Source organism: Lissotriton vulgaris, chromosome 4_1, assembly GCF_964263255.1.
Source record: "Lissotriton vulgaris chromosome 4_1, aLisVul1.2, whole genome shotgun sequence".
Classification (NCBI taxonomy): domain Eukaryota; kingdom Metazoa; phylum Chordata; class Amphibia; order Caudata; family Salamandridae; genus Lissotriton; species Lissotriton vulgaris.
The window spans coordinates 839,417,609-839,445,417 of record NC_141691.1 but is presented as its reverse complement, the minus strand read 5'-3'; the positions used below and the strand labels follow the sequence as shown (position 1 = coordinate 839,445,417).

At 45.4% G+C, this 27,809-nt stretch overlaps 1 protein-coding gene across 2 annotated transcripts in view; it reads left to right on the top strand.

The window, feature by feature from the left end:
* The window catches only part of JARID2 (jumonji and AT-rich interaction domain containing 2), a 684,143-nt gene that overhangs the window by 476,726 nt on the left and 179,608 nt on the right, over window positions 1–27,809 (top strand). For both annotated transcript variants that reach the window (XM_086965161.1, XM_086965160.1), the window contains exon 7: window positions 9,949–10,963. In XM_086965161.1, coding sequence (XP_086821287.1) covers window positions 9,949–10,963 — 1,015 coding nt within the window. The remainder of the gene's footprint in view (window positions 1–9,948; window positions 10,964–27,809) is intronic.

Here is a 27,809-nt window from a genome sequence, read left to right as displayed (position 1 = left end):
CAGTTTGTTATTCCTACAAGATACAACCGGTTTGGTGAAAGATCCCTCCATTCACAAGTTTGTTACTTTATATCCACCTTCCCTTGGCTAGAAAGCCGGCTTCAGGGAAATGCCAGAAAGGGCAAAGCTTTCTTCTTGTAACAAGTTTTAATGTTGTTCACCAACTAACTCTTTTGTTTATCATTGTGCAAGTGGTCAGAAACAACCCTGATGAAGGGGAGCCCCATACAACATAAAACATACAATTTCTGTGTGCCACTATCAAGTACAGTTTTCAAAACTTTAAAGTTCTACCACATTTTCCCATCCCGATTCTCAGAAGATGACTCATTTTGGCCTAACTTTGACTTTACTGCTGTGGTACATATATAAAATAAAGATGCGGTGGAAGCAACTCCTGGAATACCAGATTTTTTCTAAGGACTGTTTGGCAAAAAGATTGTGCGTTTCCTGGAATTGCCGGTTTGGCACACCTGCCTTGCGAGCATTGGGTGGTCTTTCATGTTGCTACTGCCTCTTTTGCCTGTACTGCATGGTTGGTTTGCTGCCTTTGCCCTCCATTCCTCTGCCCTCTATGGTCCGTTGTGCTAGCTCCCTTATTTTCTCATTTACTGCAGTATCCTCCATATAAAATGTTTTCAGTTTTGTACTTTCATTCTATCAAAGTAACGTCCAGTTTTGCAGCGTGAATCTTTCTGGATTCACTATGCTGTGCATTATTCCGCAGTCTTGTGGTTGGGTCTGGAATCGTAGTCCCTTTTTTTTTTTTTTTCGTCGCACAGGTGGGCGTCGACGTCCCACCTTTTGGTGTATTTCCGGTGATGTCGGCACGCTTCCTGTGGAAGCTCCCACTCTTGGGCGCCATCTTCAGATTCTTTTTTCCGCGGTTGGGCCTGGATCGTTCCCGAAAGGGCTCCAGACTTTTTTGGAGAAAAGAAAAAGAAGAAAAATACGCATTTTTGGACGAAAAGATATTGGGAAAGACTACAGGAGACTACATCATCGAAGAGTACGACGAAGGAAAAGAAGAACTTCAAGAACTTCGACGTCCATCGGGGAGTGCACGCTCAGGGGGCCCCCTGAATGCATGAGATGGACAGCAACTCCTTTCAAATTCTGCCGTAACTGCCACCACAAGTACGTGCAGAAGGACCAGCACACCGTTTGCAACCTTTGCCTACCGGTCGGCCACGAGAGCGAGGACTCCAACGCCTGCTCCGCCTTCACGCCGAAGACTCTTCGAGTTAAAGCGAGACAGAGGGTAGCCAACGCCAACATGCAGGGCAAGGCACCGTCCTTTCGAGACCTGGGGCTATCATCAGACGAAGAGGACAACGCCGCCGCCGAAGACGACGGCTACACAGTCGTAGAGACCGATAATACGAAGACTCCGAAGAAGGTAGGAGACTCTACGGCCCTAGACCCCCGAGAGACCCTGAGTCTCAAAAAAAGCGCTGACGCCGAAGACTTCGGCGTCTGCGGCTACTCCCAGGCCCAGTGGATCCTCTGAGAAGGACTCCCCGGCGGCAAGAGCTGGAGAATAGCAAAAGACGGCGAAAAACGTCCCCGAAAAGGAGCGTTCGACGAAGAGGGAAAAAGACCAGAAGAGCACTTCGGCGCCGGCAAAGGAACCGAAAGTCAGCTCGTCACCGAAACTTTCGACGCCGAAGGTCGGCTTGGTGCCGACCTGTCCGCCGAAAAGACCGGCCGAACCATTCGACGCAGACCACGCTGCCAAAATGGAGAAAAAGAAGAGACGGCTCGAGGCCGAGATGGAGACCATCCTGCAGCGAAAGAAAGAATTCGACGCCAGGATGAAAGACTTCATGATCCCGACAAAACCTAAGACACAGGTGGTCGAGATAACGGAGGAGGAGGACGACTATGTCGAAGGACAGTCGGAGAGCGTCCAGGCCTTCGATGAACCAGAAGAAGAGGAGGCCTCCTACTACGACTATGAAGGGGACGATGACCGCAGGACGCTCCTCGGGTCTGCATCCTCAGAGACTCAGGAAATAGATTGGCAAGACGTGGACACCGAGAGCCCGGAAGAAAGCGTCGCCACGCATCCTTCGAGGCCCTCGCCGCCTGATGACATTGGGATTTACAACAGTCATCAGAAATGCAGCTGCAGTTTTCAAGGTAAAACTCGACGAAGAGAAGCAGAAGGCAGACTTCCTTCTAGAGACACTGCTCCCCACATAAACCAGGAGCCTGTACCTGCCCATGCTCGAAAGCGTCATGGCACAGGGGAAAGAGGCTTTTAAGGAGCCTGCAACCTGCAAAGCCATCACTCCCAGGACGGAGAAAAAGTATAAACATTCCTCCAAGGACCCACCCTACATTCAGGGCTCGGTCTCGGCAGACTCCATCATCGCGGCCACGGCAAGGAAGAGGGCCAATGTGCCTACTACTTCAGGGCTACCTCCAGACAAAGAAAGCAGGAGAATAGACCTCGTGGGGAGAAGAATTGAACGGAATTCCGCAATGCACTGGCGCATGGCAAATTCCAACGCGCTGCTCAACAGGCACCAGTACCAGATCCTGGAAGAGCTGGGCCAGTTAATAAAGAACATGCCTCAGGAATTCAGGCAAAGAGCTTAAAACCTTGTCGAAGAGGGGAAGAATGTGGCAAATTCGTGCCTCAAACTGCCCTGGACGGAGCAGACACCTCCAGCAGACTCATGATGATGGGCATCACGGAAAGGAGACAAGCCTGGCTCAAAATTTCAGGCTTCAAGCCAGAAGTGCAACACAGCATCCTGAACACCCCGTTCAACGGAGAGACGTTGTTCGGTGCCCCAGTAGATGAGAAGCTCAGGCAACTGAAGAAGGATAACGAGACTGCAAGATACATGGGGGCATTGCAGTTCAGAGGTATTAAGAGAGGCACCGCATCACGAAGACCTAACTGGAGGGGAGTAAACCAGCCAGGAACATCGCACCAGGCATTCCATCAAGCCCACCAGGCAGACACCCAGACACAGTAAGGGCAACAAAAGCAGTCCTGGCAGTACCAGCAAAGAGGCCAGTCCTTTCGCAGGAGAGGGAATGAACGTGGAAAGAATAGGAGAGGGGGACAACAGCCCCCCTCTAAGTGACTTAATCAAGCTCCATGTGCCCACCCAAGCAAAAACTCCCAGGGTGGAGCACAAGCACAACGGACTGGAGTTACGCAAATAAACACCTGCGAGCATGTAAGACCAGTGGGAGGAAGACTAAAGCACTTCTTCCAGGAGTGGAAGAGAATAACTGGAGACAAATGGGTACTCAACATCATTCATTTCGGGTACTGCATAGAGTTGGAAGGGAAACCAACAAGCAGAAAGCCGAAAAGAAGGGCGCTAGCAAGGAAAGAGCTAGAGCTCCTTCAAGAGGAAGCAAAAGAGCTCCTGCAAAAGCAGGCCATAGAACCAGTGACTTACAGAGAAAGGAACAAGGGCGTGTACTCCACATACTTCCTGGTACCAAAGGTAGAGAAAACGATTAGACCCATCCTGGACCTAAGATTCTTAAACAGATTCATAAGAACGCAAAAGTTCGAAATGGCCTCCCTACAAGAGGTACTTCCTCAATTGCAAGGCGGGGACTTCATGGTCACCATAGACCTCAAGGAAGCCTACCTGCACATCCCAATGAACAGTGGGCACAAGCATCTGCCCAGATTCATCATCTGAGAAGTCCACTACCAGTTCACAACCCTGGCGTTCGGCCTCAAATCGTCACCAAGGGTCTTCACAAAGTGCCTCGCAACAGTCGCAGCATACCTACGAAGAGAGGGAATACACGTATACCCTTACCTGGACGACTGGCTAATAAAAGCAAGCTCATACAAAACGTGCAAGCAGCACGCACAGAGAGTGACATGCACACTGATGAACCTGGGATTCTCCATCCACTGGGGGAAATCCTCAATGGAACCAGAACAAATAAAAATCTTCCTGGGAGCACAGATCGACACCTTACAAAGCAAGGTGTTCCCGAGCGAGAAGAGAAAGGTAGCAATGGTGAAGGAGACGCAGCTCTACCAGAAGGGGCAAGCTCGGACAGTGAGGACAGCGAGCAAAATCATGGGCATGATGGCATCATGCATACACCTAGTGCCAAATGTACGGCTACACATGAGACCCTTACAGGAATGGCTACAGGAGCAAGGGTCACAAGCTACAGGTCGTTGGGAGGATCTAGTGGTTGTAACGCACTCAGTGCAGAAAGAGATGGCATGGTGGAACATGGGGAACATAACAAGGGGGAAGCCTCGGACGCCGCCAATGCCAACAGTGACCATCACCACAGACTCATCCCAGAAAGGATGGGGAGCTCACATGGAGAAACTCCGAGTGAGGGGTCTGTGGACACCAGCAGATGCGGTCAGACACCTCAATTACCTGGAGTTGAAGACAGTTTTGCTCGCTATAAAAGCATTCCAGACAAAGCTGTACAACCAGAGAGTGTTCATCCAGACAGACAACACAACAGCGATGTTCTACATCAACAAGCAGGGGGGGACACAATCAGCCCTGCTTTCGAAGCTAGCGCAGGAGATATGGAGATGGGCCATCCCACTCAAGATAGACCTACTAGCCATACATCTACCAGGGAAGGACAATGTAGAAGCAGATTGGCTCAGCAGACAGACATCGGCATCCCACGAGTGGGAGCTCAATGCACAAGAAACAAGGAGGCTGTTCGACAGGTGGGGGACACCGTCGGTGGACCTATTTGCAACACGCCAAAATGCAAAATGCCAAAACTTCGCATCCAGGCTGCCCCGGGAGGGTTCCCTGGGGAATGCCCTATAGATGGATTGGTCTAGGACATTTGCTTACGCTTTTTCCCCGATGACGCTGATGCACAGGGTACTCAGCAATTGCAGAACGAGCAACATGACCATGATACTGGTCGCACCGCAGTGGGCCAGGCAGACATGGTACTCGCAGATCATGGTGCTGCACCCAGAGCCAGAGAGCCTGAGCCTAGTAGCGTGGCTCCTGAGGACATAGAGTTTGCGCATCTGAAACTGCCAGAAAGCACCCCGAGGGTACTTCGGGAGGCACGAAAGGCCCAGCACACGAAAGCGCTACGTATCAAAATGGAAGAGATTTACACTGTGGTGCAGAAGGGAAAAGCTACACAAAAAGATGCAGAAGGACTCAACGGTGCTAAAATACCTCACGCCCCTGCTCGACAAAAACCTAAGCTCATCCTCATTAAGAGTTCACTTGGTAGCGATAGTCGCTTACACAAGAGGAGAAACATGTGAGTTTCTTCACATCACAGGTTGTTAAGAGATTCCAAAGAGGGTGCCGCCACCTGCATGGAACCTTAACCTAGTCCTAACGGAGCTCATGAAAAAACCTTTCGAACCAATTCACAAGGCCTCCCTAGAAATGCGGACCATGAAAACGGCCTTTGTGGTAGCAATCACCTCGCTGCGCAGGGTGAGCGAGCTACAGGCGCTAACGCGACTAGAACCCTACATCCAGATACACAACGATAGGGTGGTGATGAGAACGGACCCACACTTCATGCCAAAGGTGGTGTCAAGATTCCACATGAACCAGACTATACAAATACCAAGTTTCTTTCAGAAACCGGCCACAAGCGCTGAACGGGCTCTGCACACCCTAGACGCCAGAAGGAACACAGGAAAACAAAGCAGTTCTTTGTGTCCTTCGCTAACAGTTTCATGGGGAAACCAGTAACTAAAGGAACAATTGCGCGATGGATCGCCCAAACAATACAGTTCTGCTACAAGCGGGCAGGACAGGAACTAGCAGTGGGGACACGTGCCCACTCTACCAGGAAAAAGGGAGCTACAATAGCCTTCCTAGCTAACACACCCATTCAGAACATATGCCGTGCGGCAACATGAGCTTTCGTGCACACGTTCACGAAGCACTACTGTGTGGATATACAGATGAACAAGGAAGCACAAGTCGGACAGAAGGTGCTTCAACACATATTCAATAACCAACGCTCATCTTCCACCCAGCTGCCACAAACATGAGAAACCGCTACAAAGTCTATGCACAGCATAGTGAATCCAGAAAGATTCACGCTGCAAAACGAATAGTTTCTTACCTGTCGGTGTAGTTTTGCAGCTTGAAGATCTTTCTGGATTCACTAGCGAACCCACCCACCTCCGCCAGAAAGATGAGGCTGGAGAGAAAAGGGGGGTTGAAACAGAGACAATACTTGGAAAAGAAACCTTAGAGGTTAAAGCGGTGACTGACTTAGTTGAACATTGTCATAACTTAGGTAACAGAACGAACAGGAGAAAAAAGAATCCGAAGATGGCGCCCAAGAGTGGGAGCTTCCGCCGGAAGCGTGCTGACGTCACCGGAAATACACCAAAAGGTAGGACGTCGACGCCCACCTGGGCGACAAAAAAAGAAAGGACTACGGTTCCGGACCCAACCACAAGACCGCGGAATCATGCACAGCATAGTGAATCCAGAAAGATCTTCAAGCTGCAAAACTACACCGAAATGTAAGCAACTATTCGATGTGCCACACTTTTGGCATGAATTCAGAATGTTAGCACTCTAGTTGCTCATTAGAACACTATAGTAAAGCTGCTGATCACCAGAGAGTTAACTGGCAATCTGCTGCTGGTGTTAAAAGTGTACGTTTCAGTCTGCATGTCAGAATTTTTTCATGAAATAGAAGAGGAAGATATCGAGAACTCAAAATGTGTCAGAATTTTTCTTTCTACAGCACTAACCATAATCTCTACGAGAAACTGAACCCCCTCAATATGTTCCTTACTAAATTAAATGTTTTAAGTTCTACCAGTTTGATTCAGTGAACATGGCGTCAAGTGTACCGTATTTCTATCATTAGTAACATTGTTAGCGCTCTAGTTGTTCTTTAGAATACTCTGGGAGGCTCCAGTAGAACACAAGGGAATCAACTGACCAGCTGCTCCTGTTGGAAGTACATGATTTACTCAGAATGTCAGACTTCATTTTCATATGGCTGAAAGAGAGTGTGAATCTACAGAAAATATACTCTGCATTTTAGCTTCTGGAGCACCTTCCATAACCTCTATGGGAAAATCATGAGAAAACAGTTTTCTCTCAAACATGATTCATGAAATCCCAGCAGGAGGCCTTGTCATTAGGTTTCATATATTTCCTTAAGTAGGAGAGAAAGTCCGGTTACGAGCAATATCTCCCTCAGGAGAGCGCGCTCACCAGAAAGGAAGGTTCCCTTCACAAGCCTTTCCGCTCTCAGATGCACTTCTAGTCTGAGACTAAATTGGTGCTCCTCTCCACGGCCAAGGGTAGCCGTGCAATTTAAGTGATCGAACTAAAAGCCCTCACTGCTCTTGGGACTGCATATACCAGCATGCTGCTGGGTGTCAAGACTGTGCCATGCCCACTAAGGGCGGTATTTCTTTTAATAAATGGTCGAATGGAGCGAGTGGTGATTTGTCTTTTCCCCCTGTGCTGAGTCCATGATGAAGGGGCGTACCAGCCTTGAAACATGTCGGACAATGAAAGTAATGCTATGAAGGCCAATATATGAAAGCTAATAATAGAGGGGGACTGAGCCTACTCAAGGTTGTAATGTACTCAACTCTCTTGAGACTGCATATACCAGCATGACTTTTTAATCAAATATCCTAAATTTTCATTGCACCTGCATTTTTCCACAGTTGGTTCAATATACAGAGTGAGAAACCATGGGAAGAGTGCGCAGACCATTGTAGTTCCTCTTTGAATTTCTAATACTTATGAGAGCTCTCCATTTAAGCCAAGCCTGGCTATTGGATGGTGTTGAAATGAAAGTCCCCTCCATGGCTTTGCCATCCTGCCCTGAAAACAGGGTACTCTGTGGCGGGCACCTCATGGTGCCTGCCACATTGTGCATGGTTGCACAGACTGGTCCCATGAGTACCCCCACAGGCCCCAAACAGAGGCCTCCGGGTGAATGTGGGCCGGCTATGAGCACCCAAAGTCAGTTTCCGACAGCCGATCCATGTCTGACAAACTGAGTCTGAAAGGCTGTCCGAATCCGACATTATAATAAGTCAGACGGAAACATGGCCCATAGACTATTCGCCCCCGACAGACTCTGTTCCTCCGAATGTCGGTCGGAACCGAGTCGGAAGGACCGAACGGTTACCTAACATCATAATCAGTTGATCAGAAATGCTTCTGAGTTGGTCAGAAACGCGAGTTCCGACACAGATTCGGACAAACCAAATGCCGTTCGGAGCCTTTCCGACCGACATTGTAATGAGGCCCTAATTGTTTGCTGGTTGTTAAACTGCAAGAGATAAACAGAATTCTAAAGGTGCACAGCCCATGCTTGCCTTTAAGATCCCATTAAACGACTTGGGGGAAAATATGGGTGTGAAGTGATGTTTAGGCTCCTAACCTTCCACATAAAAAAAGGCTTCTGGCACAGATTTCTGACATGTTGAACTGAGGCTCTGTTTTTGACGCACATTCCTGGAATTTTTTAACACCATTTGATACCTGAAATAATTTAACAGGTTCTCTATCAAAAGGTTCCAGAGTTTTAATAGTTTCACTTGTCTGGTAAATTGTTTTGGTTGAGAATTTCTGGTCTGTTCACTTGTCATTTTATGCCATTTGCTGATCATCCAAGAATGCATTGTTACTGTAATAGTCAACGAATCAGGAGAAGCCTTTGTGCTAGCTGTTTGGAGGCGGCTTTGCTTTTAGGCTGTTCACTTTACTTTTTTTGTAGTTATTTGTATAGCACATATTGTGCATTTAGAACGCTCTTGCAGCACTAATATAGTGCATCGTTTTCTAGTTTAAGCAACATCAACTACTGGACTAATTAGTGCAAGAATAACTGTGTTAACACTTTAAAGAGGCATGCCAATAGTTGCATTGAAATCCTACAGTTGTATGTCCAAAAATCCCACTTGGAAAATGCAGCAAACGCCAAAAACATAGAACATCTACCCCGACTGGTCTAGAAACTATATATAGGTTAGCATTGTAAATGGTGAATTTCGGCAGTATTAGATTTTTAGTTGAACAGACTTGGGTGTATGCTGTATTCTTTTTGGGTTGAACTAGCACGTAACTTAACGCTTTTCGAAGTATCTGCCAATAACGCGTTGCAGAATCAGCCCGAAAATACAGTAGCCTCATGTTATGGGAAGCTGTGTGTTTTTCAAGCTAATTGAAACTGACTAGCGAACTCACCTTTTAAGGCAGGCATTGGATACCTGCCTACTTTTGCTCTCAACCGCGCTTTTTGTTTCACGTTTAAGACGGTGATTGAACTGCCAAAACGTCCTTCGCTTTATGTCATGAAGATCTTTCCCTCTACTGTTGTAAATATACCGACAGACCTCTCCTATTCCCGTTAAAAAATTGCAGAACCAATCATTGTCTCTTTTCGGTTTGTGTGCGCGTCTAAAGCTAAAAATATTTGTAATGCCTGTTTTTTTCCCTCCAAGATTTCATTATGGAAATAGCATAATTCTGTGTTCCCTTGGAACCCATTTATTTGAATCAAATCAAGTTTATACTTTCAGCTTCCTGCTTTGTAGTTTTTTTTTTACGTACGTTTTTGGTGACACTTACGAAAAAACATCGCAAATTTATCACATGAAAATAGGATAGTGATAGTGATAGTCAGATAGAAGTCCATAACAACCTCCCACCTCCCTCCCCGATTGTCCTCGCGGCTCTATTAGTTCACATCTCGTATCACATACTGCAGAAAAAACCTGCCACATTGTTAATTGTTATTCGGGTGTATAGCTGTACAGTTACAGAAATCGTCAACTCTCTCCAATCACCACGCCGTTTGTAGTTGTAGGTGTTTTCTTGCATGTGCAAAAGGCTGAAATGTTATGTGGTTTTCATCAACTAAACAGACATCATAGTTTGGATGTACATGTGAAGATGGTTTTCTTTTACAAACTAATTGCATTTGTCCTTTTATCCTCAGGTGTCTAAATTGAATGGAATCACTCGGATGTCCTCTACAAGCTCCAATGCAGCCAGTGCCAAAAAGACGAGAGATGCGAGACCTTCACCACCCAAAACTGTGAAGTACACTGCAACGGTGACTAGGGGAACGGTCACATACACCAAAGCCAAGAGAGAACTGGTCAAGGAAACCAAACCCAACCACATGAAACCCAGTTCCACTGTTAAACACATAATCTCAGGGAAAATCGAAAGTAGCAATGCAAAAACCCGCAAACAGGTGCTATCTCTTGCAGCGTCCAGGGTGATCTGTGCCGCTGTAAACTGTGTTAGGGTCAATGGTAAGTTCAATAAAAAGACCAACCCTGTGGAGGAGGGTAGGCAGTTAAGGGAGGGACTACGCAACTCTAAGCGACGACTGGAAGAGGCTACTTCCCCAGAAAAACAATCACCCCCCAAAAAAATGAAATCAGCTGTTGTCATGCCCGAGGTGAAAAGCAAGCCACTGGCAGCTGAAAAACTGGTAGTGAATGGCCACGTAAAAAAGGAAGGGTCCGAAAAAGTTTTGGAGAGGATTAGGCCGAAGAGGACAGTTGTAACGGAAAAGACCACACCTGTTAAAGAAGCACATGGCAAGACGGAAACCGAGGCCTGTGAAAATCACTCTACCTCACAGACAGATTCCTCGCACAAGACACACGACTCCACAGTAAAGCAGGAAAAGAGCGGCAAATGTGGGTGGCCCGTCATGTGTGAAATACCCGTCCTGCGGCCTACCTCCAAGGAGTTTCACGACCCAGTAACTTTTATCGAGTCCATCCGATCTCAGTATGAAAAGTATGGTATGTGCAGGGTGATCCCCCCTTCCGACTGGAGGCCCGAGTGTAAACTGAACGATGAAATGCGCTTTGTGACACAGATTCAGCACATCCACAAGCTAGGCAGACGCTGGGGACCGAACGTGCAACTGCTGGCGTGTATCAAGAAACACCTCAAATCTCAGGGCATTACGATGGAGGAGCTTCCAATGATAGGTGAGGTGATCGTGCGAGTGGTGGTATTTGCATTCCATGACGACCCTTGCGCGTCCTCAAGGCTGCAGTTTTAGGGTATAAATTGCTGATCAATGGATGCTACTGTTTTGCTCATGTCTTTATATGGGCCTGGTGCTGTACAGGTGAATTTTAGTACAAGTTGACTCGAAGCAGATCATTTTTTTTTGTACAAAATAAGTTCTGTTGTGTGGTCCTTTTCTTTGAAGGTTGTCTCTTATGTGCCATAAAATATTGTTTAAGTATGGTGTTTCACCATTTTTCTCAATGATTGTATTTATACCAAGATTATAGCCACAAATCCTTCGATTACAATTTTCAACCATGCCAGACTGGATTAACCTGATGTTAGGTAAGACTTGGTACGGGTATGCAGATATAAAACATCCATTATTTTTCTCAGCAGGCATCAGTGCTGGGGTAAGTTGCTCAGTGAATTATTAATATATTGCAGTGCCTTTTAATGTCCCAAGGGGAATCTATTCATTCTTGTGGTAGGGCTGGGCCTGACTGTAACTGGCTTTTGAAAAGGTGCTACTTTATGTTCTCCGTTACTCGTACTCTGGCCTTTAGGTGTATTAGGCCGCAGGCTTTCTAGGTAGAACGATACTCGTTGACTTCTCTTTTTAAGCCATACAGTTTATCAATATGTATTTTGGAAAAGTGAAGTGTCATAAATCCGATTTCCTACAACAAAATGTTTGCATTCAGAGTAGGCAAGGCTTCAGTATGAGATGGTGATGGTAAAAATGGAATTTAAACCTCTGCTGGCGTTTCCGTGCTATCTGACAGTTTCTCAAGTTGACTGTCTATAAGATTTGTTAGACCCCATGAACCCAGAGCTATTAGACTCTCTCCTGATTTTCTGGATCAGTTAATTAGCAGTTATGTTCCCTAAAACTATTTTGGCATTACAATTGTGATTGGCAAGCAAGGCTTGACACTGCCGCAGAAATTTTAGTAAACTTACCAAGCATAGTCTGCGTTGTATGCAAAGGCCACATGTAACAAAAGGACAGAATTTTAGGAATGTCAAAGCTGTACCCATTGCTTTACTAAATTATGACTTTCTGGGGCTCCAAGTTGTTGAACAGATCAGGTCATGAAGACCTGTAACGTATTGTAAACTAAGTGTTTATTTGCAATGGTACTTGAAAGTCTACAGTAAATTGAACTCCTTAATGCCATGCTTTTAGTGTGGTAGAAAAATCTTAAGCTCTATTAATGACTTTAGTGGGCTAAAGTGCATGGTCCATTTGCACTGCACTTGCCTAATAAATATGGGGCTTTGTACAGCAAATTAACTGCCCCTTTAAGTTGCAATGTCTGTAAGATTACAGAAAATGGTTAGCCTTGAGACATTCAGTAAATGTGGAATTAATTTAGTGAGAATTGGGCTTACAATATGCACTTGCCATTGGGTATGGAGATGCTCCTTACTAAAAACTGGAACTAGAAGAGGGGGACCTCAATTTACTAGCTCTCAATAAATAGCAAAGGCCTACTCTGCTAAAATAGGCTGTTAAAATCTTACATTTTTATTAAATTTTACCTGTCTATGGGCTAGTGGTTTTGGTGAAAAGTATGCATTTGTACAGTTGGGTCCCTAAAAACATATAGCGTCTAGTCCTGTGGCACCATCGTTTTTAATCATGAAATTGATATATGAGCTTTGTACGCCTGTTCTAGCTAAAATTTCAAGTTACATAGATGGCCTGTCCCTGAAAGTCTGACATACAGTTGAAGTTATATTTTTTTGTGGTTTGGCAACACCAGCTCTGCCATTAGTCTGAACAAAAAACGTTTCTGATTTCGTGCTTGTTTTTTTTTTATAATCAATAAGTATCTGTTTGGTTTTGGAATCAAAACACTGACAAGGAAATCAAAATAGCTGCGAAAATGTTTATGAAATCAGATGCTTAGAGTCTTGAGGTGGACGGGAAGGTTTCAGTTTTACATCTGCTCTGCCAAAATGACTAACTTTATTCTACAGATCCAAGTGAGAGAGCGAATCAGAGGCTGTGGATTAGAATATTGTTAAGTTGACACCTTAACGTTACACCAATGTAGATATCAAATTTAAAAGAAAAAATATTCTAGTTAATCAAAACAAAGAGGCCTCTATCCTGAAACTAGATCCGCTCCATCTCTTTTAGTCTCCTGGTGACTTGGGTTTCTGAGCATGAGATGCATACCTTCGAAGTTGCCTTTAAATCCTGACTGAGAGGCTCTGCTCTTACTGTTCCCATCATATACCCTCAAGATGACTTCTCTAGGGCGCAAGGCTGCTTTTTTCTATTCTCTCATGTATAATTATTAAAGGGAGGTAATGGCGCTTTCTGACAAGAGTAGGCCCTGTGGGGCAAAAGGTGGTGCTTTCCAAGCAGTACATGCTGAAATGTGTGATTGTGTTTAAGGCTCCTGTAAGAAATAACCAACTGCTGCTTTATGTTGAAGCTTTAGTTTTGTTCATCCTGTCGGAACTAGTTCCCTCAAGGTGGAATCAAGCAGTCTTCCTGTCTCCACAAGGTATACCGTAGGAGTCCGTCACCCCTATGGATCTGAGGTTACCTCAGTGTGCCTATTTAGGAACTCTTTAGTTTAATTACTTGCATGCTTTGTGTATTGCTTGATAAAGCAAAAAGTTAAAGCTGCTAAGTTGTGATGAGAGAGCATGTTTGCTTGCTCAATGTCAATTCTGCATGCTTTTCATAGCCATGCTGATGCTTACCACGCAAATGACACAAAAAGGGGGACAAAGGGAATCGGGACATGCACAGGGTTATGTCCTCTAGGACGGGCAATATCCCAGACCTTGAGCCCCATGTCCATATGTTGAGTACAGTTTTGTGGGACTTACTGTCAATAGGACAGTTAGAAGGTTGCCTGCTTTATCACCAGGCCCAATAGGAAGTGGGGAGTATGAATCCAATAAAGAATCAAAATCAGAACAAAAAACAACAAATAATATCAAATACTTTCTATTGCATTTACTTGTATTCTCAGCAGTCTTGGGAAGTCATGCAAAACTTGAAACATGTTGTGATGTACACCATTATATTTCTTCCCAAATCATCATTGAACATAGTCATCACTATAATTGTTACGAAAATATCGTACTACGCATGTAAAACCTGAGGAAATTATCTCAACTTCCATTAATGTTGTGTTTTATACAGGTAATATACCAATTGCTTGAAACCATATACTTGGCAAATCATTCCTGCAAATGTCACAATGCTGCAAATGCCTGCCAGTGCCAACACGTGTTTCACGGTTGTTCTGCTGCTTCTTTAGGGCTGCAGGAAATACTATCACGAGTTATTTTTTATCACTTGATAATATAGCGCTACAACAGTAGTATATAATGTTATACATCTTGTACTAATTTGTCCTATTTACATGTCCTCGTTATTAAAACATAAAAAAGCAAGCTATTGATGAGATAAACATTCTAATGAATGCTCCAGAGTTGTAATTAATGAATGCTCCAAAGTTGTAATACAGTATAATATACTCTGGTAATAGAAAAGTATGAGATAATAAACAAATAGTGGTACATATGATCCAAACTCGATAGCCATAGAGATGTGTTTAGAGGAGGGGTGATAGGTAGACAGAGCGTCCTAGTTAGAATTTATTAGAAAAAATCTGTAAAATGCCATCAAACTTAAAATTACTTCAAAATTCCCCACGAGTCTTACCAAACTCCAGTCCAATCTCACTTTTTAAAAAACAAGAATACCATCCACATGTTGCTTTTCAGTAGATACATGGACTTCCGTCCAACCTGGTACTGGTCTGATAGATCCAGGTGCAAGCTACAACCTTGGAAGTGAGTTAACAAAATTGTGAATATATGATCCTGTTTGTGGATGCACGTATTTCCAGTGTCTCTTAACTGTCTGTATATGTTGCTTGTTTTGTATTTTATTATGTTTTATTTTATTTTATTCTTGAAGATTATATGCATTGCTTATATGGTTTTATATTACACCCGAATAAAAGCGTATGAAACAAACTGGAAGTGAGCTCAAAAGATGTTTTTTTTTTTTACTATTCGAATAGTCACGAGTGCTTCTTAATAGATTAAGAGGCAGTGGTGGTATGTGACTGGATGAGCATAGGGGGATGGTAGATGAGTATAAAACTACCTCTTGGTATATGTCAGAAATCTTTATCCCAGCACCTCAAAGGGTAGGACAAAAATCAGTGGTGGGTAATTCGACCAAATTTAAGAGATGGGAGTGAAATCAAGGCAGGGAACAAAACTGACCACTCAGCTCGGCTCCTTAAAAACCTCAATAGTAAGATTACGCACAAGATAAACTACATCTGGGATGACTAGCTGACTTGCCTTCGAAGACAGTAGCTACTGGATCTACAGTTCTTGATTTTTCTCACTTTAGTTTAGTTTTACTACTTCAATGCAGAGAGTGTCACTGACCTTGAAGAAAGCCCCTACCTACACCTCCTTAGAGAGTATTATAGGGCCGAAACATGTTGGCCTCTCACAAAGCATCAAATTAACCCCCATTTAATTTAAGCCTACCATTTGAGGACTAGAATAAAGTTTTCTGATGTCTACCAAGCAGTAGTTTATACTTGCCCACATCTTGTCTGCTCATCCAGGCGCTCCCCACCACAGTCTCTTCTATTCAGAGGCACCCTTGACTAGCCTGGCATAAAAAATGCACCTCTTGAGCTCCCTTCTATAAGGTTGTAGCTCACATCTAACAGACTTGTGCTAGGAGGGGTCTATTGATAAGCCTGCCACCGTCTATGTGGGTGGGGGATTTCCTTCCTGTTGACAGACCGTTCCACTATACTGACACATGGTCATTGAGGGCTCAAGATCTGGGATATCATATGTTTGATGTTAACTGCAGCACAAAGAATCTTTTGGCAAGACTTCACAAAGGAATCAAGACCATATTTGCCGTCATCCATCACCATAGTATACTGCATTGAATGTATTCACAGCAACTACTAGAAATTAAATAGCCCATTTCTGTGTCATGGATATTATTTTATCCTAGCTCTGTACATATTGGTTGTGCAAAGTAGATGAAATATAGTCACAAACCCTTCACAGCATGGTGTCGATTTCTAGCCACTAAAATGTTGCAGTGAATTTATTCCACACTATTTGCAAACACGAAGAGCAAACTGCTTGTTCCTGGTGAATTTTCTCTCTGTCCTCTGTTTTGAGATGTGAAGGGAAGTATGAGTACTAACCTTTTTATACGCTTCACTGCTCCAGTCACGGCTTTATGAAGACTACATCGGAGGAGACCAGCCAAATGGCTTGCATCAAAATGTTTAATAGAAATTTCCCTCCCTCCTCCTCCGGCTTTCTATTTCTGCATATACCAGATTGTTTGCTTAACGTTCAAGTCAATGACAGTTTATTGGATACATTAGTATTCTTAACAATCTCGATTCAAGTTTGATTCACTTCTGGATTAGTCATACGTTATATCGCAGCAGGGATTTGCCCCAGTTTTGGAACTTTCATAGATTCCCATGCTTTGTATCATTCCCCGTCGTCGGAATGGGAGCCTCGGTAGTATAATAACCATAGAAACAAAAGAGAAACATAGGCCTAAGCCTCATCTCATTTTGTATCCTATCACTCTCGTTGTGTAAAAGAGACCAAACTTTTGCTAGGACCAATCAGAGCAGCCTCACCCTCTAGAACCTTCTTGAGAGAGCTCAGAGCCTCAGATTTTTCTACCGCACGTTGTGCTAGGGAGTCTCCACTGAGCTCTGCTCAGTTTTTCTTCTACAACTTATTGGATTTATTGGATTTTTGGATTGTTACTACTTCAAAAGATGTCTGACAAGGAGAAGGCCCTGTTCAGGTCCTGTGCCTCTTGTGGGAAAAAACGACTTTTTGTTGAAGATAAGCATGATAACTGTATTTACTGCTTATACTCAGACCACAAGGCCACCGACTGCAAGATCTGCAGGACATTCACTGCCAAGACTCTCTGTGACAGAGAGGGTCGACTTTTGACCTGGCTTCAACAGATGAAGACTCGGAAGGGGCTGGTGTCTTCTGATGAGGAGGATTCAACATCTATGGCATCCTCTCATAAGTCCAGGAAGAGGGGTAGGTCTCCTCCTGGTTCTTCTTCTTCAAATGAGTCCCCTCTTAAGGCCCCTCACAAGATCTCTGAGAGGGCTGGTCTCCTTCAATCTCCTCACGGAAGTGAAAAGGAGAGGCAGGGACAGGCTTCTGGATTACTTATCACTTCAAAGGACAAAAAGGAGGTTTCCATTACTTCTCCTCCGTCCAAAAAAGAGAAGCCTGGTGACAAACACTCTTCTGTCTTTTCTGGGACCGGTTCGGAGAAGAAATCGCGTTCGTCGACGACGAAGACGTCCGGTATGTCGACGACGGTTGCTGCTGCTAAAGTTCCAGCTGTTTCCGTCGACGGTAGCTATCTCCACGTCGACGACGTCGTCTTCTTTCAAGATGCCAGGTTCGCCGACGGTTTCTGTTTCCACGTCAACGTCGATGAGCTCCGACAGGGTGATGTCGACGGGCTTGTCGACGACGAAGACCACGTCGACGACCACGACTACTTCAACGTCTGCAGTGATGGTTATGACGACGAGTTCGTCTACGAAGCCGTCGACTATCATTCCGTCGACGACTAAGGCTGCGTCGACGAAGGTGAATATACCGTCGACGACTGCGGCTCCGTTGACAAAGGCGGTTACGCCGTCGACGACGACTGCTCCGCCGACGACTGCTCCGTCGACGACGTGATCGTCGACCAGTCAAAAACAGCATTCTTCTCTGAAAAAGATGAAAATCACGCCGGAAATGACATCTCCAAGACGAGTGTCGTCGCATCCACCAAATATGCTTCTAGAGGAGGAGTCGGAAGAAGAAGAGGAGTTTGGTCATTATGGATATGCCTACAGTCCTTCAAACTTGAATGTAAAGATGCAGGACACTGACACTGAGGACTATTTCGAACAGGCACGTGAACAACAGGTGCACTATGTGTCTGAGGAGCGGCGTCCTACTGCTTTAGGACAGGACATGGTGGCCATGCCTGTCTCTTTGCTCTCTGATCTTCAACTGATGTTGCAGGATTATAGACACTGGTTCCCGTCTGAACTTTCTGCGCAGTCTACACAACCTCCTCCTCAGGGATTGCCACAAGCAGTTGCTACTCCGCATTCTTCACAGGGGGTGCCCCATCCCCCAGTTCAGGTGATGCCTCTGGTCCGACCTCGCACTCCGGATCCTCTGGTCCGACTCGAACACCGGATCCGGAACCAACCGATCCTGTCAATCTGGATTCCTCTTCGGACGAAGAGGGGCTTCATGTGGATCCCTTATCTGATCCATTACAAGACCCAGATCTGGATCAGGATGATAGTGGCCTACAAGACCCGGACGCCACTGGTCGTGATACATCTGTCTCCCCTCCTGTGGACATAGGAGGGTTCCATCACCTGATGGAGAGCGCGGCAAAAAGATTTGGACTGCCGATTACAAGAGAGGAGTCTGAATGCTTCCTCTACGATTTCAAAGAGCAATACAGAAGATCCGTCAAATCTATTCCGATCATCGAACATGTATGGGATGAGGGCATAAAGATCATGCAGAATCCAGCCACGGTGATTCCAGTACTCCCCAGACTGGAAAAAAAAGTACAAGGCTCCGGAAGGCAGTCCAGCTTGTCTTCTTGGTCAACCGAAACCTGATTCAGTCATCTCTCAGGCCGCCCAAAGCAAGTCGAAGAATCCGACGACGCCTTTGACTACGCCTCCAGACAAGGATGGTAGACGTCTGGATAATGTGGGGAAGAGGTTTCACCATGGCCAGCTTGCTGGTTAGAGCTGCCAATTCTCTCGCCATTCTCTGCAGATACGATCGCCAGATGTGGTGCGACATGGCACCGTTTGTAGAACAATTGCCAGACGTGGAACGAGAGGAAGCCAAGAGAGTGCTGACGGAAGGGGAAAAATCATCTTCCGAGGTAATCGACTGTGCGATGGACATCGCCTCCACGGCTTTTCGAGCCTTAGCGAGTTCAGCGGTGCTTCGTCGCCAGGGCTGGTTAAAGGCCACCTGGTTTCGGCAGGAGGTCCAAAATAGGATCCTGGACCTCCCTTTTGATGGCAAAATGCTTTTCGGAAAGCATGTGGATGATGCCCTGCAGAACATAAAGAAAGATACCGACACGGCGAAGTCGCTGAGATCTCTCAACTATCGCAAGGTCCCATTTAAGGGCGTTCGAGGCAGGGGTTTCTCTTCATATAGAGGCAACGCCCAGCAGAGATATTCATCACAACTGTCCCAATCTTACAAGACCCAGTGCAGGAGGTCCAAAATAGGATCCTGGACCTCCCTTTTGATGGCGAAATGCTTTTCGGAAAGCATGGGGATGATGCCCTGCAGAACATAAAGAAAGATACCGACACGGCGAAGTCGCTGAGATCTCTCAACTATCGCAAGGTCCCATTTAAGGGCGTTCGAGGCAGGGGTTTCTCTTCATATAGAGGCAACGCCCAGCAGAGATATTCATCACAACTGTCCCAATCTTACAAGACCCAGTACTCTAATCAGCGACAGGGACAGTCAGCGTCTTACTCTCGCCAGACACCGCGAGGACGTCAGAACCGTCAAGGACGTGACGGTGGCAAGCGACAATAGCGGCCTCCTGGCTCTACCTGCTGTTCCTTCCCTCCCAGTCACATCAGTGGGGGGCAGGACTTCCTTTTGTCTGAACAGCTCGAGGTGTATAACATCGGATCAGTGGGTTCTGAATATTGTACAGAGGGGCCATACGTTGGAATTCCAAGATCTTCCTCCAACGCGAGCTCCGGGGGCCATCTGCACGAAACATCTGGGTCTACTCCATCTAGAAGCCCATCAATTGTTCCTCAAGGGAGCAATAGAACCGGTACCTCTTTCTCAGAGGGGCAGAGGTTTTTATTCCAGGTTCTTCCTGGTGCGGAAGAGGACAGAGACTTGGCGCCCCATTCTAGACCTAAGAGAGCTCAACGCTTATCTCATAAAACTCTTTCAGGATGGTCACTCTGCAGGAAATCCTTCCTCTTTTAAACCCAGGCGACTACTTGGCTTCCCTGGATTTGGAAGATGCGTATTTCCACATTCCGATACACCCAGCTCACAGGCAATATCTGCGGTTCACATTGGGCAAGAGCCATTTCCAATTCAAGGTGATTCCGTTTGGCCTGCGTTCTGCACCTCGGGTGTTCACCAAAGTGTTAGCACCTGTGGCAGCTTTTCTGAGGACACAGTCCCTGGAGGTGTTCCCGTACTTGGACGACTGGCTAGTCAAGGCTCCATCTTTCGAGGAAACCTCTCAGGCTGTTTCGACTTGCATTCAGTTATTCAGACACCTAGGCCTTCAATTAATCAGCAGCAAGTCAGTTCTTCTTCCCTCCAAGACTGCACGGTTTCTGGGGGCGATTTTGGACACCACACAGTGCACGGCGCGTCCTTCGGAGGACCATCAACGGAAGTTGATGATCTCAGCTCGCCAACTGTTCCAAAAAAAAATGCTTGTCAGTCCGTCAATACAAGTCCCTTCTAGGGTCGATGTCATCCTGCATACCATTAATACCTCATTGCAGGCTGCGAATGCGCCCTTTGCAGGAAGAACTAGACAGGCAATGGCGCCAGGCAGACGGATCATTCAACGGCAAGGTATTGGTGACTTCGGCAATGAGAAAGGCTTGCGAATGGTGGCTGGTACAAACCAATATCGCGCAAGGTCTGTCGTTCAGAGTTTCGCCATCTCCCCCTCATCATAACCACGGATGCCTCGTTGGAAGGCTGGGGAGCGGTGCTCCGCGAACTTCAAGTCAGCGGACACTGGAGCGTGGTTCAGCGCCAGTGCCATATCAATTTTTTGGAGCTGAGGGCCATTCGGTTAGCTTTACTGGCTTTCCTTCCCAAGGTTCGCAACCGTTCCGTGCTGGTCCGGACAGACAATACGACGGCCATGCACTATGTCAACAAGCAAGGGGGAACGAGATCACAGACTCTATCCACAGAAGCTCAGAAACTCTGGGATTATGCCATCCTTCACAACATCAGTCTGAGAGCCGAACACCTGGCAGGTTCTCTCAATGTCAAGGCAGACGCCCTGAGTCGACAAACAGAGGTGACACACGAATGGGAATTGAATCAGTCCATTCTGGAGAGAGTGTTCTCGGTTTGGGGGACACCTACCATCGACCTGTTTGCCTCCCCAGTGAACGCCAAATGCCGGTTTTACGCAAGCAAGGTTCACCATCAGGGGTCCCTGGGGAATGCCCTTTCGATGGCCTGGTACAGCGCATTCTTTTACGCTTTTCCTCCAATTCCCCTCATTCCTCGAGTACTCAGGAAAATGAAGGCGGAACCGTGCAAAATGATTCTCATTGCACCAGCGTGGCCCCGGCAATTTTGGTACACGGAGCTCCTGCGTCCCTCCCAAGCTCCTCCGATCCGCTTGCAGTCCATTCCATCCCTGTTGTCCAGGAATCAGGGTCAGGTTTACCATCCGGATCCGAATTCGCTCCTCTTGACAGCGTGGCTCCTGAACACAGAGAGTTCCGTCATTTAAATCTTTCCCAGGAATGTCGAGACGTTTTGTCACAGGCTCGAGCACCGAGCACAAATAAGACTTACAAGGCAAAATGGAGAAGGTTCTGCCTATGGTGTCAAAGACAAGGTCTCCATCCTTATAAATCTCTGCCTCACCAACTCTTGCCATACATTCTCTCATTGGCTAAATCTGGGTTGGCACATTAGTCTGTGAAAGTCCATCTTGCTGCCATTTTAAGGTTTAGGCGTACTTCTTCAGGCCCTTCCTTATGGTCCTCTCGGATTGTGAGGCAGTTCTTGAAGGGTCTCTTCCGGATGTTCCCTCCAGTTCGACCGCCTCCTCCAGTATGGCAGCTCAATCTTGTCCTGGCTCAACTCATGAAACCTCCAGGCGGATTTGAAGTTCCTCTCTTGGAAACTTGATCTCCTTCTAGCTCTGACTTCAGCGAGAAGAGTTAGTGAACTTCAAGCCCTCTCAATAGTCCATCCTTTCCTTCAATTCAAAAAGGATGTTCTTATTCTTCGCACCAATCCAAAGTTCATTCCGAAAGTACCATCCGAGTTTCACTTGAATGAGCCCTTGATTTTAAAGTCTTTCCGCGTCCTTCTACACCTGCGGAACGCACTCTACATTCTTTGGACGTTCAGAGATGCTTAAAATTCTACCTGGAACGTACAAGGCCCTTTCGGAAATCATCCCAGTTGTTCGTCTCCTACAGCGCACCACGGAAGGGTTTTCCTTTAGCAAAGAGTGGCATTTCCCGCTGGATCTCAAGTGCCATTCAATTTTGCCATCAGGAGGCTGGTAAGCCTTTGAACAATAAGGTTTGTGCCCATTCTACAAGGTCTGTGGCATCATCTGTGGCTCTTTTCTCTGGAGTCGCCATTAAGGATATTTGCAGGGCAGCAACGTGGAGCAGTACTCATACCTTCACGAAACATTACTGCCTAGAATCTGCGGGACGAGACGGCGCGGCTGTTGGTCAAGCAGTTCTGCAGAATCTCTTCCATTGAGAGGTGAGCTTTCCCTACGAACCCTCCATCCTGGTGAGCACATTTTGTTCTTGTTTACTATGCTATAAGTGTATATACTTTATGGTTATGTGAGGCCATGTATCTGCAAAATGTGTCTTGGTTATTACTGCTAGCTACTCTGATACAAAGCATGGGAATCTATGAAAGTTCCAATACTGGGGCAAGAAAACAAGTTACTTACCTGTAACTTTGGTTCCCCAGTATTGGTAACTTTCATAGATTCCCATGCGCCCACCCTCCTCCCCTGGGAAAGCTCAGCCTTTTCACATGAGATAGTGGCGGTTTGCACAACGGCTACGAAAATCTGAGGCTCTGAGCTCTCTCAGGAAGGTTCTAGAGGGTGAGGCTGCTCTGATTGGTCTTAGCAAAAGTTTGGTCTCTTTTACACAAAGAGAGTGATAGGATACAAAATGAGATGAGGCTTAGGCCTATGTTTCTCTTTTGTTTCTATGGTTATTATACTACCGAGGCTCCCATTCCGGCTACGGGGAATGATACAAAGCATGGGAATCTATGAAAGTTACCAATACTGGGGAACCAAAGTTACAGGTAAGTAACTTGTTTTCTTCTTTCTATAGATGCCTTCATCAGCCAAAAAGGCTTAGTGTGCACGTAGTTAGGGCTGTCGGATTGAAGGTGTACCTGGTGTACTGAGCTAGCTACTGAGTCAGAAAGGCATACAAGATTTACTGTGACCAACTCAGATATTTGAGTGTTCCGTTAAAGTTTAACTCCCCTTCCCTTCCAGAATGACTAAAGCTGAAAGCAATCTCAAAGCAAAATAAGAGGTGAAATGTGGTGCAAGCAACCAGTTATCTAACAACTAAGGATAAGTGTATGAAGAAATGAAAGACCTGAGCGTACCTTTCTTCTTGTAGAAACCTACCACTGAAACCCTGATTAGATCAGAATCTTCAGGGCTCGGGCTTCTGACACAAGCTTTATAAACCTTCATCACAAGCGACAAACCACTGAACTAATTGGATGTTAAACACATGAAAACTCTTCCTGATAGGAACCTTTAGGTACTGCTTTCCCTCCCTTGTAAGGTTCCAGCTCTTTCAGCGAAGTATATATCTACCACATTTATTATGCATGGTTGAAAGAATTATTATCTATGAGAAACTTGTATTAGTGTTGTGCTTCATGATTGGAAATGCCCTTCTGTCATATTGCTGGGTAGAGGTGCATGTTGCAGTGGCAAATTACTCGAGTTCTGTAGCAAAAGAGCAGAAACTATGCTCACAGTTTGCATGTATAGACGAGTAGATCTTGTAAATTGCTCCTTGTCCTATTCTGTTTTAGGAAGTAGCCAGATGTTGATTGAATTATAGATGATTTACGGTTATTCTTACTTTCATCTAATGCATTTTCCAGATCGTGCATGTCGTTACAAGAAGACTCTCCCACCCAGTCATGTTATTTTAAAATGAGGTCAAGGAAGTGACCAGTATGGTGACCATTCTGGATCAGAGGTTCATCCTTTGACAGAGCCTGCATTTGCATAGTACAAATATCGCTCCTATCCTTTTGATCGCCTGGGAGTGATGCAGAGCCCTTTGAATAAGATTCTTCAAGCACCTGGAAGCCAGAACAGGGTCAGCTTAGGTTTAGCACTCTGGATTATTTGTAATGCATGTGAGGTAGAATGCAAAGAGCCTAATTTTAAACCATGACAATAACTAAATTAAAACGGATGTTCCGTTTAGTAGTCCATAATAGATCTGGTGTTACTTCTATTATTTTTCACATGATTTGGTTGGTAACAAAATTCCTATTTCTGTTCAAAACAGCAACAGCCAACACACTTTTTGCACAGTGGCTTACAGGCCTGGAGATTTTTCATGGCGTAAACGTATTATAGTAATAGTAAGAAGGAGGATTGGACAAATGCAGAGTTATCTAAAAATTTGCAGAAGAGTATGCCAGGATGTTCAGTGATAAGCTGGTGGAGGTCGAGAGCTTTGTTATTGGTGAGCAGTGCTGGAACCAGGTCTTGAGATTATCAAGGCTACGTAGATTTGGGTGCTGAAGAGAAATTTCTAAAATAAAATCCTTAAGAGCATCAGGGAAAGCAGTGTTGTGTGTGGATGGTGCTAGATGAGCTGGAATGTCGCTAAGAAATTCAGCCTAGATGAAACACATACAAATGAAGTTGCTGCGTTGTTGATTAATCTTTGACCACAGTTGTATGTGATTGGTTTTGTTATAACACTGCTCACCCCGAGCAGAGGTGACTAGAGTTAGGTAGCCCTAAGTTATGGTCTCATGTAGCTTGGATGGAAGTAACCTTTCCCAGTAAAGTTTCTGTGCGGCAGAGTATGTTCTGTTTTAAAGTGAGTTAGGTTATATATGTGTATTCTGTTATTACTTAAAGATCTTGTGGAGAGGGTTTAGGTGTGGAGGTGACCAGAAGATGCAGTATCCCCCAGACCCCCTCTTGTGCTAGGATACCAGTTTTGCTGCTCTTAGAAAGAAGCTTATCAGTTGCTTTCTCTTAAACTTTTTTGGGAAGATTTGGTAGTTTGCTGCTCGCCATATTGCATGGATGTATTCCTTCCTTACCAGATATGCATACCTTCAGATGTAAATGAACAAAGCTTGATCGCCAGTCAACAAATTTATTCAGAAAGATAGGCTCCCTGATGCACGGCGGATTGAGATGGGACTGCCGGCACACTTGCGCACTGAAATCCAACAAACACCATGGGTTGGGGGTACCAGGTTTCCTGGAACAAGAAAACAGCATAACTTCCTACAAAGAGCTGCCAGTCAGTGAGGTGTGCCTTAGAGCTGAGACCCCCCATATTCCAACTTAATATTTTCAAAAGAGGTACATATGGGAGGTGAAACACTGGGTTTGCGATAAAGCCATGGCCTGATTGAACGGCGACATTTGACTTAGTCACATGACACCCCACCCAGTCAGTATCAGTGAGGTAAGACTGGGCCGCAAATCTATTCCTGTACTCCAAGACTGACTGAGTGGCTGGGGCTGAGGATGGCTAAGCTTAGAAGGGAGAGCTGAACTCACATTTTCTAATAGAAATATCCCAAAGGTAATGTGACAGTCCTAGAGCCAACATGATAAGCCTTCACATTTAGAACATTTCTCAGACTAGCCGGTTGTCTAGGATTTACCACAATACAGTCACCCTCTGTTTTTACTTGAGGGCCCCACCTATCCAGCTCTATGTATTCATATAATCTCATTGAGTTCCATTAAATTAAAGCTTTTATATATCTGCAGAGCCAGTGAGTGGTTGTGTTCCGCAGCTGTTCCCATGATTCGGATTGATTACATCTTAAAAGGGAAACACCTGCTTACACCAACATATACCAACATATATTACCATGCTGCCGGAGTTAGATTTAATGTCACTTTATTAGGGGCATACTCCATTCCTATGTTGTCTGTGTTCGTAGGGCTGCATGGGACACAATCGCCCCTTAGATTGTAGGTTCAGTCACCATTGGCACCAAGACAAAGGGTGCCTCCTGGTGCCTTAGAAGGTGGAAACACACTGGCCCCGTCCGGTACAGCTATCATCTGCTCAGCTGTTTCTGAAGAATGGTTATCCCCTACCTTACATTGAGTATAAACATTAGTATTTTGCTGGGAACAGCTCTTGAGTGGGTAGTAAGTTATTAACTCGTAAACACTTGTTGAAGCATAGTGCATTCTCTTGTGTGGTCTGCAGCTGTATCCATCATGGAGGCTTTGATTTTGGAATAGTTGGTGCTGTTTTACAACTGCCCCATTTAGATTATGAACAAGTCTCCTCCTAAAATTACCAGCCACATTAAAGGTAATGTTTAGGTATTTGTGTTGAGTTGAGGTTAACAGATTTGTGAATACTGTCAAGTGGTTCATGCTCAAATGAGAGCCAGAGGAGAGGTTAACGTTTCTTTTAATTTTTTTAAGATGGGGCTATGATTGCTAGTCTCCAAACAGATCGATGCAGCCTCACAGAGTACTAGCTGTAGCATTGAAGTGGTTTTCCCGGCTGATGACCGCAGCATGTTTAATGGCATCAGGGTCACAGTTGCTGTCGTAGTATTGCTGCACTGTATGATTAGTGCATCTGCCGAACACTTTTGTGCTTTCTAACTCGCAGTATACCTTGAAAATCCGAATACCACTTCTTGGAGGCAGCCAAGGAAATTGGAAGGTTTTCATTCACAAATTAAATTTGCTTTACAGTGTCATTTGAAAGTTCAATTTAAGAAACTGTGCTGTATGTGTACGGTTAACAACTTCTTCCCAGTTCTCTAGTTTGTCTTCTTGCAAGGGTTGCGCATAAAGCTCCTTTGGCTTGCAAGTTTGTCTCTGCTTTCCATTTATCTGCATGTTTAATTCTCCGTTATTTTCCATTTATCTCTGCACTCAAATCCACCCCTTTCACCTCAGACATCCTCCTGCAGACAGGTTTGGTCACTCGTTGCGCCCACCCACAGGAGGTGCTTTGTTCCTCCCCCTTTAAAGTACAGACCAGTTTCTGCACCAAGTGCACAAAAAGGTTTGAGAGTTATGAGCCCAATGTATTCTTTTGCTCTGATTAACAACCCCATCATGCATGTTTCTGCTGTTTGAACATTCCCTGTATATGTCACGGCGTTTGTGTGCTTTTATTTTTCATGCAGCTGTGATGTGTATACCCGCGCTAACTTTCCTCATCCGAAATGTTTACGTCTTCTGTAATGCACATTGACTTAAAGTTTGCTAATTTTATTTTTTGTTAAGGCTGCCCAGCACTGCTGCCCTGCCTCCTTACTGCCCCCATTTATGTGTCCATCTTCTGATATTGTTGCAATGGAAAAACCTTCAGGTTTTGCAGGGATCATCTCACCATCTAATATATATATCCTCATTTGTCTTCAGTCAGCAAACATCCTGTTGCAATGTCGCCATATATTTTCAAAAAACCCTTCCTCAGTCTGGTATTTTTCTCACTAGTTCGAAGCTCATACATTTCCCTGTCCTTTTGACCTTCATATTCCTGTCCCCAGCCCCGGTTACATCCTGGTTCCCATTCCTGCTTTAGTCAGCCTTCTGTCATGTTGTGTATCAACCTTGCTTCCCCTGCACCATTTGATTGATCTGGCTGGTGTCTGCTTCCTGTGCGCTTCTTCGTTTTCCACCTTGCTCAGCTTTATGCCCTTTCTGATTGCTGTTTGAATGCACTTTCTTGTTTTATGCCACTGCAG